This window comes from Melozone crissalis, unplaced genomic scaffold (assembly GCF_028551555.1).
Source record: "Melozone crissalis strain CALT ecotype California unplaced genomic scaffold, PUWL_Pcris_2 ptg000004l_1, whole genome shotgun sequence".
In the NCBI taxonomy this organism is placed as follows: Eukaryota; Metazoa; Chordata; class Aves; order Passeriformes; family Passerellidae; genus Melozone; species Melozone crissalis.
This window is the reverse complement of record NW_026535782.1, coordinates 4,113,181-4,125,949: the sequence shown is the minus strand read 5'-3', so window position 1 is coordinate 4,125,949 and position 12,769 is coordinate 4,113,181. Positions and strand designations below refer to the sequence as shown.

The following is a 12,769-nucleotide window of genomic DNA, read 5'->3' as shown; positions in this document are numbered from 1 at the left end:
GGTTACTTTGAGGTGAATGAATGAAACTGCTGCATGAAATCTAGGACCTTTGGGTATACCTATGACAACCTGGAACTTGAGATCGTTTGCTGCTGGAAGGCTTTAGTGTTTAAAGGCACAATTCACATGAGCCTCAAATAAAGCAATAAAAGATGCTGCCTAGTGTGGCTTTTTTTTTCCCCACTCATTGTGATGTACACTTTAAAAATGTTTGTTTTTCATCTATTATTTAATAATCTAGTACAATCTTTACTACTGTTCAGGGAGATGTTGTTAGACAAATAGGTTTTTGTTGTCTTTTTATCTTTCCGTTTTTTTGTGAAAGCAAATGGAGTCTCTTCATGCCATTAACCAAAGTGACTTGTAAACAAAGAGGCAATTTAACAGCATCCCCACAGCATTACATTCCTACTTAACCCTGCAAAGGCTGTGCAATGTGAAAGCTCAAATGATCAGAGAGTTGTTCCTTTTGCTAGGATTCTAGTAAATAATCTAATATTTTTACAGATATGCAATTGCAATTTTTTTGCAAATATATTGTTCAAGATTATAATCCCAAAAGCAAGAAGCCCTTACAACATACCTTCTATCCAGTTTGCACCTCTGATTGATTTCTTTGCTTTACATAACATTCATTTAGTGGAAGTGAATGATGAGCATTGTCAGAACTGCAGTGTAAACTAGAGCATTTCAAGGAAAGGAAGCAAGATGTAACATTAAAAGAATTTGAGGAGTGCAGTGGCTGCTCTGTAGAGCATCAGGGCTATTTGCATTCACTGCATTTGTAACAAAATATGTATTTATTTTCTATTAAATTCGGTGTGGTAGTGATCTGCCCATCATTCCTTCCCCTGTCCCCCAAATGTACCACAGGTTTTTGTTACAAGTAAAATAGAAGTGCCATATAATTCAGTCTGCTTTCTGTCAGAGCATTCAATATGTGTGGAAAAATTAAATTTGGGAGTAAGGTAAGAAGGAAACAAGGGTTTCAACTAGCCCTGAGGTCATCCTAGCTCTTCTCTGCTTGCTTGGACAAATTATAATTATTCTTTTTCTAGAATAGGCACATTTTTGCCCTTTTCAGCAAACACACTTATGTTTTAATAGTTACTGCTATTTTCAGCCTTGTACATGCCAGAAGCTATAGTTGGTCATGCCAGTATTCATTAAAAAGTCACATGCACAAACTTTATTCTTAACATTTGTTTACACTTCATGTGATAGTCACAACATTTTAAATTAAATGCAGGATTCAAAGCATAATTGACACCACCAAATGCTATTTTGCACCTACTAATAATCAGAATAACTGATAATGCTCCAAACTGAGACAGTTCCTTAAAGCAAACATACATGCTCCTTCTACCTCTGTAGTAGATTTCTACTGATGAAAATGCTGGCTTTTCCATTTTCTTTTTTCTTTTGAAGAACAAAATGTTATACTAGCTCAGAAACTAGCTGTATTTTTATCCTGGTAATTTACAATAGCCATAGAATCATAGAATGTGCTGAGTTGGAAGGGATCCATCAAAAACATCAAGTCCAACTCCTGCCCCTGTGCAGGACACTCCAATCACACCATATGCCCAAGAGCATTGTCCAAACCCTCTTAATTCTGTCAGGCCTGGTGCTGTGAGCACTTTCCTGGGGAGGCTGTTCCAGAGCCCAACCACCCTCTGTGGTGAAAAACCTTTTCCTGACATCCAATCTAAACGCCCCTGGCTCAACTTTAGGCCATTTCCTTCAGTGCTGTCCCTGGTCACAAGAGTGAAATCAGTGCCTACCCCTCTTTCCCTTCTGAGGAAGCTTCAATGGGTTCTCCCCTCAGTGTCCTTTTCCCCAGGCTGTACAAACCAAGTGACCTCAGCTGCAGCTCATAAGAGCTCCAGACCCCTCACCATTCTCATGGCCCTCCTTTGAGGGCTCTCTGATAGCTTAATGAGAGCACATAGAGCATAAAGAACTTTCATGTCCATTACTTCAATGAGTTTACTAATTAGTAACAGGTATGTATAGTTTGCCAAAGGGAAAAGTTTCTACACATAACTAATTCTCCTTATAGTAGTTTATTTTACTATTTCTATATACAGCATGGTCTCCCTCTACTGTTCATTAGCTAGCTTTTAGTCCACTCATTTTCCTTTCCTTTAACTGGAAAAAAGCTTCCTCCTCTCTACTTCTGTCCACATAAGGAAGGACAAAACCAGTGATTGTGTTACTTTCCCAGCAGAAAGCACCAGAAAAGCAGAAAGGCCTTGCTTTTAACAGAAGAAACAAAAGCTTTAATTCCTACCATTAAAGGAAACAGACCAGTTACCTATCTTAAAACCCAGCAGGCTTCCATCTAAATCACTAATGCAGGAATTGCCACCAGCCCTCAGGAGCCCTGACAGCCAGAACACTCCTGCTGTTTTAATGAGAAGGAGTGCAATGCTCCACTTCACCAGACAAACCATTTCCCCACCCAGTTAAATACAATACAGCTATTAAAAATAGAAGAAATAAGACTTACTCAATGAAGTAGACTTCCCCCTTTTCTGTATAAGCCATTTCCCAGTTATCAGGCAGTGGGCCCAAGTCATCATTCTCTTCAGGTTTAGTCTGTTTTGTTACATCCATATCCTCCTTTGCTTCTTCAGGCTGACCATATCCTGGTGCCGAACAAGGCTGGGTGGTAGATGCCTCACCCGAGACAGCTGTACTCTTCTCTTCATGTTCACTTGATTCTACAAAAGAAGAAAAATTACAGGTTTTGGATATCCAAGTTAATGGTGAAGAATTTACGGGGTGCAAGTCTCCGTGAACTGCCAGCCTTGAAATAAAGAGAACAATTCTGTTTGGTTTACACAAAGGTTCCTCTGATGATGTATTTTATTTGGAACACAATAAAAGAAAATAAAGGAATAAAACCAAACTGAAACAAGTTTAATAAAGAGTTCTGGCTCATTCTGTCCCAGGAGTCCTTCCAGACCAGCAGTAAGCTCTGAGCAAAAGGCAGCTTCATATCCAGCAGCTCTACTGTTTCATGTCTTAACTTCTCAATCTATACTCATAAACACACATATATACACATAAAACTACCTCACTGTTTTTCTACAGACTACAGATCCTTTTCACTTAAAAATGTATGTGCACTAATTGCTTTGTGCATCCATATATCAAATAAACCAATGATATCCAAGAGCTCATAGCAATATATTAACCATACAGAAAGTGGTTGTGATTTCATTGTTGATATGACCTGTAGGAGGAGGCTTAGCTTTCCAGAGCCAATACCAAATGCTTCTACATATCAACACTGTAGTGTACAGGAAAGTTCACAAAGATGAAAATTTATTAAATGATCTAACAGTGCATGCAGAGCAAAGAAGTATGCTGATACCATATGAAATATGTAGGAAAGTGGAAGACAGCTTGGGTGAAATGTTCTAATTAGTGATGCTTACAACAGCAAGAAAGAAGAGCAACAAAAAATTAACAAAAACTGTTTATAAAGGTGTAGATTTTAATTAACCCACAGAATCAATAAATGTGCTGCTATGGCAAGTAGTGGTAAGAAAGAAAAGGTTTAGGAGAACTACTAAAGATTGAATAAGCAAACTAAGAATACAAGTAACAATTTTTAATGGAAAAGAAAAATATTAAGTATAATCAAAGATAATTTCAATTAAGTCATGAATTTGCAATGAGCTGCTACTTGAGGCAGAATTGTACAGAAGGTGAAAACTAGATTAAATTGTTAAGGATGAGCACAGAAAAATAACAGCAAAACAGAACAGTCAGTCTAGAAAGTGGGATATGGTCAGGACATTAGGGCTAACAAGAAAACTTTCTGTAAGGGCAATAATAATAATAATAATACCAAAAGCAGTTTCTTTCTGCTATGTGGGAGGGAAGGAGAACTGATAGTTTATGTCGCATAAAAACCCCAAGGCAATTAGTGCTCTTTTTGCAAAAAAAAAAAAAAAAAAATAAAATCACCTGTGATTAAATGACTAACATAATTAATATCAGCAATAGGGCAAAAGAAGGTGGAGTGGGCAGAGAACAGGTCAGGTGAAACGTAGATTACCTAACTGTTCTCAGCTGGCAGAGCTGGATGAAATGGAACCCAGGATACAGAGAGTATCACATAAGCAGACTCATGGAAAGTAACACTAACACCTTCCAGACTTCATGGGGAAAAGAAACTTGGAAAGGACAAACAGAATCCTGGTTTCAGCAAAGTATATATTATTTGGGTTTTTATATTTTTAGATTTAGATTAGATTTTTAGTTTTATATTCTTAATTTCTCAGTACTTAAATTTCGTCTGAAATGATTTGCTCAATTAGGCCATTTTGTCTTTTTGTAAAAAAAAAAAAAATAAAAGGAGGAGGAAGACCCATGAAACTGTACCTGCACATCTTTCTCTTTTTAATTCCTAGGATGGGGAATAAGAATCAAACCACTGACATGTAAACTCTTCAGACATCATAAATATTTGTCAAGACTTTTCAGGAAGAAATTGTGTCAAACTAATCTTTTTTTCTTTACATGACATAGTAAAAGGCGCTGCTTCTTGGACATAAATGTATATACAGCTTTTGTGATCTTAAAAAATACTCTTGACCCTGACACATCAACTCTTCAGAACAGCATGAAAAAAATCCAGATTTAACCTTGGAAAGGGTAATGATCTACAGCTCTATATCCACACACAGCTCATGTTGGTAAATCTTAACTCATGCTTGAACTATGTGGAATTACAATCATTTTATGCTATTTGGAAACATGAATCTATCTGTCTGTAGCATTTTCAAATATGTAAAAGCTTCCTGCAAAGCAGAGATGATGTATGGTCCCCAATTCCCCTGAGAATAGGACAATGTAATAATTGCTGAAGAATTTTTGGGGTGTTTTGTTCTTTGCAAAGCAAAAGTCCTCATCTACTTCAGGCATTATTAACAGATCTGTGAGTTGTATTCCTGAGGCTGGCTGCAGCCTTGACCACATCTCTACCACAGGCAGGAAGACATGCAGATTAAACTGAATATAAGACAAAGGTCACATGGCAGATATGAGCACAGCAGAACAAATTCATTTGGGGCAGAGATCAATCACACACAATGACTATTGATCAGCCAATGTGTCTGAAGAGCACAGATGTGGTGACACTGCTGTGCCCCGGGATTTTACCATATCTTTAATATGTGTTCTTCCTCAAGATCTTATTTTCAACAGGTCTGAAGGGGTCAAATTTGTGATTTTCAATTACTATATTAACAAATCCCAGCCATAATGATGACAAAAAAAAAAAAAGAGTGAAAATTGTTTCTATTATTTACAGTTTAAGTTTTGAAACTTGCCATCTAAACATGCAAGAGGACCTTGTCACTTTATTCCTTTATTTTAATGCTGCAGATTATTCATGCAGAGAAGTTCAAAAACTTAGTGTCTCCATCCAAAAGAACCAACTAATATGAACCAAGTAATATCAAAAAATAAAAAAAATAGCAATTGATGAGGTGGTTTTAGCAGTTCTGAATAAAAATATTTCATATCTTTATAACCTTATTGTATCAAATTGCTATGTTTTTAAATTATGGACAGGAAAGAGTTCATCCTTTTGAAATAACTGTTGAATTGAGTAGTGAGTAGTTTTAATTGAGTAGTTTAACTCATGTTTGACAATATATGTGAATGTGTCTTCTTGTAAAGATATAGCTTTGCAGCCTTGGAGTTTCTCCCTTTTCTATAGAGCTGGAGCCATATTCAGTCTTGGTACTTTTATTTGGAGGCATTGCTGCCCATGACTCCTGACACAGTGAGAGCCAGGAGCTGACCTGGGCCAGGAAAGCAGGAGTCATGGAGAGCACAGGGTATTCTGTGGGTCACAGGATGTGACTTCGTTGTGATAAATTGAGCTTAGAGAACCTAGAAAAATCAATGGATGCCAACTTTTGTGTGTTTTTCAATTTTGTATTTTAAATGTGTGTGGTTTTGGAAGCTTTGTATGTTGTTTTCATGCCTCTGGCTGTCTTTGCTGTGTAATAATAAAACAAACTCAACATGCTGCCTGGGTCTAGTGCAACTTGCATGGTGATTGATGGCATTGGGACTCTGGTCTTTTGTTCATTCCTAAGGTCTGGAATGATAATTTTGAAACTTTAAGTCATATCTTATGCCTCAATTAATTTGAGCCTGACAGAACTTCATTCTCTGGGTGCAACTTATCATTGCTCAAGCACTGTCAGAATAATGCACATACATAAGCATGCTTTCAATGTGAAAGTGATTCTTCTGGAGTTTGGATGATAAACTTCATCAGTCAGCAGTGGAAAGCAAATGTGACATGACCAACACAGTGTCAAAAATACTGATGCTGGTTGTAAAGGAGACCAACTCAATCCGTTGCAGACATCAACAGTGACAGCAGTAAAAACTGCTGAATGTCTGACAAGTTTCTGGTTACTATTTGATCAAGACTCTTTTTGCCTATTTCGTCAAAGCATTAGTTTTGCAGAAATCATTAATTTCAACACAGTGTCTGTCAGGGAAGTCTTCTCAGGTGCAATTTCTCTCACCCAGTAATGTGTTCAATTGCACTAAGTGTAAGAAACCCAATACTAAGTCTAGACTTGCCCATCCTAACAGTTAATCTATAGATTATGTCTCCCATATGTTTCTTGGCAAATAGTAAAGTTCTTAATTTAATTTTAGCCATTTAAGCTCTTTTGTATCTGTTGCCTGAATTAATAATTCTAAACTGTAGAGGTGATCCCCTAAAATGTGTATCTAAAACAGCTGTGATCTCTTACATTGTGAAATTTCTTTTTTCTTCTTATTTTATATCAACAGAGCAGAGACAAATAGCTCAAACAAAAAAGTAAGACATTTAGGCATATAATTTACTAAAGCTGGATGAGATAAATCTCATCTCCCAAATTATACTGTTTTGTCCTCAGATAACTTGATCCAGGGTGAAGAGTATTCCATCCTAAAAGGGCCAAAAGCCAAAGCACTGAGAAGGATTCCTGGTGGCTTTAGGGCTGAGGACAGGTGGCACAAATCAGAAAGAATAAACATATTGGGCAGACAATTATGGTCACTTTGTCCATACACAACTGTCTCAGGGAAATGTGATGGACGTGAAGCAAGCCATATGGAAGGTATTAATGAAAAATTGTTAAAGCTCAACACTTGCACAGATTATGCTGACACTGAAAAGCTGCCTGAAAATTCAGACCAAAAGCACAAAAATCTCTGTAAGCACAGATATAACTTAACTGGTCTGATAAGGATGGGTTTCTTTTCTTCAGAATCATCTTAGATCTGTTAATATTTCAACCTCATGGTCCTATGTGTTAGAGAGGTATTTGAGTTGACAGGCTTGGCTATGCAGTTAATAAGCCATTAAATTGCTGAGCATCTATAAAAAATGAATCAATGTTTCAGATGTCCCAGGAGCCTTATAATTAATAAAAGCCTCCTCCTGGAAGTGAAGTATTTAAAATAGAACACTCTTTCTAAAAGAATTGGCAATAACAAATGTCCTACCTTTGCTGATTCTTTATAAAAACTAAAATGCTCTCTCCACCAGGAGTTTAAAAAGAAATAAATTAATTAAAATATTCTGGTTATCCTGATTGTTTAAAGACACAAACTGCAAATGCACTGACATTTTAGAGGTGACTAAGCCTCTGTCAGCTCACAGAGAAAATGACTGCGGTAGCAGGGTCTGTGGGAGCCACACTGCCCAACAAAGGCAGCACAGCATGTATGTGCAGAGCTGCTTTGCTACAATCCCCAAAGTCCTCCATCAGTGTAACTGAACAACAAAACACTGCTTATAAACCATGAGAGCCAACACAGGCATCACTTGTTCTGCTGGCCACACCAACAGGATTTACTGTGGTGGGGAGAGGAGGGGGAAGAGGGGGTGAGCTCTCCTACACCCGCGCTCGTGTATTTCATTCTGTTACACAGCAGCCAGCGCCTGCCTCTTCTGGGCTGCCTAGCCATTGTTCACACAGAATTTGCCTGGGAGAAGCATATTATAGGTGTAGAATTCAAGGAAAAACGCAGGTAAATATTGCCTCTTGACCCACTTGGAGCTGAAACATATTGTCCTGGAAATTGCTGCTCAGCAATGGTCTCCTATGTGGCACATTCTGAACAACTACAAAGAATGATCTTTCTAACGATTCCTACAATACACATCAGAGACCAAATCCTGCCTTTCCCTCTTTCACTGTGGAAGTATCCTGGCAACAGCAGCAGTGCTGATGTTAGGAGCTCCATCCTTTCCTGCTTAGCTGTGTAGGAAGGGCACTAAGTGTCAGAGAGATGCCAACAGATGCAATCTTGTGTGGCAGGGATGAGCAGGGCTTGTGCAGCGTGTGGTGGAAGTGGCAAGGGAGCAACACTGCAGCCCTTTGGAGGGCCAAGGGGAAGAACCAGACCCACTCTCACCCCACTGCTCCTGGACACCCCTGGCAGATGGGGAAGGGTTCTGCACAGGAATTTTCCTTTATATGTAATGTTAGGCAACAGCTAAGGAAAAGCATGTGGCAAAATCATCCTGGATGGAAACATATAAAATTCAGTATACTTTGTAGTGAAGCGGGAATTAAAAGGGTATATATAGACTTTGCAATATGAAAATCCTTCTACAGAGCATAGAAGATTAGGCAATAGATTTTTTGTTCCACAGTAATCTATACATTTATAGAACTTGCAATATTTCATTTTGTCTTCTCATCTGTGTCATTGTCACTAGACTTCGACTTCAGCAGTCTGAGTCTCTAAGTTTGCCAGAAAGGATTCACAGCAATATTTCTCATAAAAATCTGAATTCTTCCATTTTCTACATGAATGACAACAAAACAATTTCTTAAATTCTATTTCAGGATAAGAATTATTAAGTTCTGTAAAATATTGCCTTACTGTGAGGTGGAGGGGGAAACTGATTACCTGCTTCAGAATAGGCTGGAGTGCTTTCACTCAAGATACCAGTCAGTACCCAGAACCCCTTTTTTTCCCTGAAGCACTGTGATCCAAGAAGTAAATCAACAATTGTCTTTCAGAGGTCTTTGACATCTGAAACCCTTATCACCTTTATGCAGGCTCTGAAACATTCCTGAAAAGTGTCCTCCAGATGGTACTGCCAGGTAAGTTTTAATGGTACTGCCACACCTTTGTTAATTTGGTGACTTTAGTCTTGCATTATATTGCTAAGTCTTCATGATAATTTACAAAATTTCATTTCATAATGTTCTGAACAATCTTGTGAGTGTCACCATTTGAGAACAACAAGACCCAAAACACAGAGACTGTTTATCTGATCAAATTGCAGTTCTCTAGATTCCCTCTATAGTCAACAGAGAGGAACAGGCACTTGTGAATGATTTCCTAACATAGAAATCTAAACCAGGTCACAATCCATGCTCAGGAAGAAGATATTTTTCTCTTTGGTCTATGAAGAGGGTTCAAAGAGACTAGTTCAGAGACAGAAATCTTTACAGTAGCTGAGGTAAGTGAGATGACTCCCCAAAATAGAGGTTAAGTAATTATTTTTAGGCTTCAGAGAAATCCTAATATTCAGGATTCCTGCTTTCCCTTTTGCAAGAACATCCTTACCTGAACATGCATATTCTCACTGCAGAAGGAGGTAACTGAGGACTCTGAATAACAGAAACTGACTGCAAAGTAAGAAGGAAGAACAGACCTGGTGTTACTGTCACGTCATTGCCATTGACCACAGGTCTTTCTTCCTCCTCTTCCTCTGGTGGTTCAATGCCTGTCTTCTCCATGTTGCTCACAGATTTATTCCTTTTTCGTTTGCCTTCAGCCCCTGGAGTGGCACCTGGGAGGATCTGGTCTGTCACATTTAACAGCAGCGGGGCCGGTTCTGCTGGAGGCTTCGGGGTGCCGTAATAGTTGTCTGCAAAGAGAGGAAAAGGAATAACACATGAGATTGCAGAAACACACAGGCTGCTGCTGCTTCTTTTGTCTTACATTAATGGATGTGTGAGGTGGGATCTGGCTAATCAGCTAAAATGAAGAATAATTCAAAATGTTTTCTGCAAAATTGTATGTTTACCTTTCCTGAAATGGTAATTAATTTTCTTTGAGGTAACACAAGCGATCCAATCATGCTCACAAACAAGTATCTTATTAACAATTTCTGAAACTATAACAGGTGAAGTTTACATTCCTGCCCAACAAAATGTATTTCGGAAAGTATAACAGGTTAAGTTTACATTCCTCTCATCCAAATACCTGGCAACCAGAGCTCTTCTCTTATTTCAAATCATTAGCTAGGACAAATTAGTTTTGCAACATTTATGCTACAAAACAAGAGTTTCTTAAGGATCAAAATTATGATGAGAATATTGATTATTTATTATGTCATTTTCACTCCCTCAAATAATCTCACCTGCATCGAAAGTAAATAATCATCCAATGATTCAGAGATCTGCAGCTTTTAGTAACACTTTCACTATCTTGTTTTTCATATTTGTCAAATCTTTGCTGTTCACAATTTCAAAATTTGTAATAGCTAACGCTAATATATTTTCAAAGAAACCTTTGAAAATAAGATTGAAACCTTATGCTTTAGGGCTTAACATTATCTCCAAGTACTAAGGAGTTCTTAGAAGACTTGAGGTGGCTGACAGATTACCCTCTATTTGTGTCTCCTGAAATTTCTGGCAACTTCCTCTGAGTCATCTACTTTCTGTCAGAAGGATTATTAGATGGACCACAGCCCCATCTTATCTATCAATACTTGTATGCTCGCATTTTTAGCACATCTGATCTCAAAATTAGTGTCTTGCTGGTACCACAAATTTTTCATTAAAAATATGGTTAAAATAGATCAGTAACATAATTAATAATATTTTAAAAAGCATGTACTTTCTAGAAAGAAACAAAAATAGTATGACAATATTATGACAATATGACAATATTATTGTAACCACATATAAGCATGACAAGAATAAATGCATTAAAATATATATGTTATACATGCACAATAAACCATCATAAAAGACATTTTGCAGGCAGAGTAAAAATTATTATTGGCACTTGTGTTTCCAAAGACTCACTATGTTCAGCCACATGACCAACTCAATACAGGTAAGTAATTGAACAGCCTTGAAACTACTGAATACTCAATAAATATTTCACAGCAGTTTAGCAAAACAATATTAATAACAGATGTTTCTATAATTGTAACACACAGTAAAAATGTACTGTGTTAAATGACACTCATAGTGACTCTGGACTTAGGCATGTTTGAATAAAATTTTGACTCAGTGCAGATTTTCTTAGGATTTTGTGAGCTGGCAGCAGGTTTAACCCAGCAGGGCAATGAGGCTCTGTGGGGGTGACAGTGGGGGCTCTCTGACTGCCAGAGTCAAAGCAGGGGAGCAGCATTTGGGGTCCAAGGGGCAAAAAGGAAATCCACATTGATCCACTCACAGAACTGTGCCTCCAGAAAATGTCAAGACCAGATCTGTTTGCAGTCAAATTTCTATGCTCTGACAGTCCAGGCTGTTTTGAGAACATCTGAAAACCAACAGTGCTCAGTTGGAAGTTTACTTTTGTATTGCTCTAAGATCATGTTGCCTATATTGGTGAGACTGTGTGTCTGTAATATCCCATACTTTGAAAAATGGATTCCTCAATTTAAAAATCTCCCTGGCCTAAGGCCTTTTACCAGTTTTAATCAGTGCCTCAGAGGCCTTAAGCTTGACAAAACTCGTCAAATATGCACTGATTTCCACTGATTCCATAAATATCAGAAGATCCATCCCAGGGATATTGTACTAGTGTGACACAAAGTGTGAAACTCAAGTGCAGTACCTTGGCTTTTTTTCCTTTGTTCTTAGTTTTGTCATTGTCATACAAAATTGAGTGCAGTAATAATTAGCAGTAATGCTAATATCCTGAATAGTAGATGAGGTGTTTTAACTGAAGGATGCTCTCATGTTATTTTAAAATATGAGACACTTTTTCACTTTGAGTGACTGTATGCATTAGTGAGAGACAGAGATAAAATTCATATATACAAAAAAAAAATCTATGAATATCACATATATAAAAATGTAACAAAAAGATTGCAGATATAAGATTGGGGGCCAAAGAGGATTTAACTCATATTTCAATTGAAATACTCATATTTTCAAATTGAAAATACTGTATAATTTTCTGTCCCACAACATAAAACTTTATGTGCTTTATGATCCAGTAACCATTGATTTAAAAGTGAGTTTAATATTATTTATTGCTAGCTAATTATTGATCTATATCTTTAATTCAAAAATAGGCAGAAACAATGGAAATAAAAATAAGAAACTATACACATACTGATACAATCAATGTGTCATTAAAAAATTAGTTAAACTCCAATGGAAAAAAATATATAGAGAGATATCCAGCCATTTAAATGAAGGAGCAATGCTCCATTACAGAAAAATTAGAATCAACTTAAACTGTATCTTTTATGAAGAAGAGATTCTCAGTGTCTTGAAATTCCTTACATAAGACTTGGGAGATTAGATATGACGGAAGACTCTCACAAAACCTTGGCAAATGTCATATCTAAGCATAATATAAAGACTAAATGTTTGAAAAACATAACTTTTGTTGCCATTAAATTTTGAAAATCTCTGATCTCTTTTTCATCTTCCCCGAGCAAGGGGAAAGGTTCAATAGGTTATTGTTGAAACACTGATCATAAGGTACTGAAATTCATTTTCCTGTAGGTAAAAAAGGAACACCA

General features: G+C 37.2%; 1 protein-coding gene across 12 annotated transcripts in view; it reads right to left on the bottom strand.

The window, feature by feature from the left end:
• The window catches only part of MAGI2 (membrane associated guanylate kinase, WW and PDZ domain containing 2), a 702,246-nt gene that overhangs the window by 233,436 nt on the left and 456,041 nt on the right, over positions 1-12,769 (bottom strand). For all 12 annotated transcript variants that reach the window (XM_054273695.1, XM_054273675.1, XM_054273666.1 and 9 more), the window contains 2 exons: positions 9,710-9,925; positions 2,513-2,726 (listed from right to left, as the gene is read on the bottom strand). In XM_054273695.1, the coding sequence (XP_054129670.1) occupies positions 2,513-2,726; positions 9,710-9,925 (430 nt within the window). The remainder of the gene's footprint in view (positions 1-2,512; positions 2,727-9,709; positions 9,926-12,769) is intronic.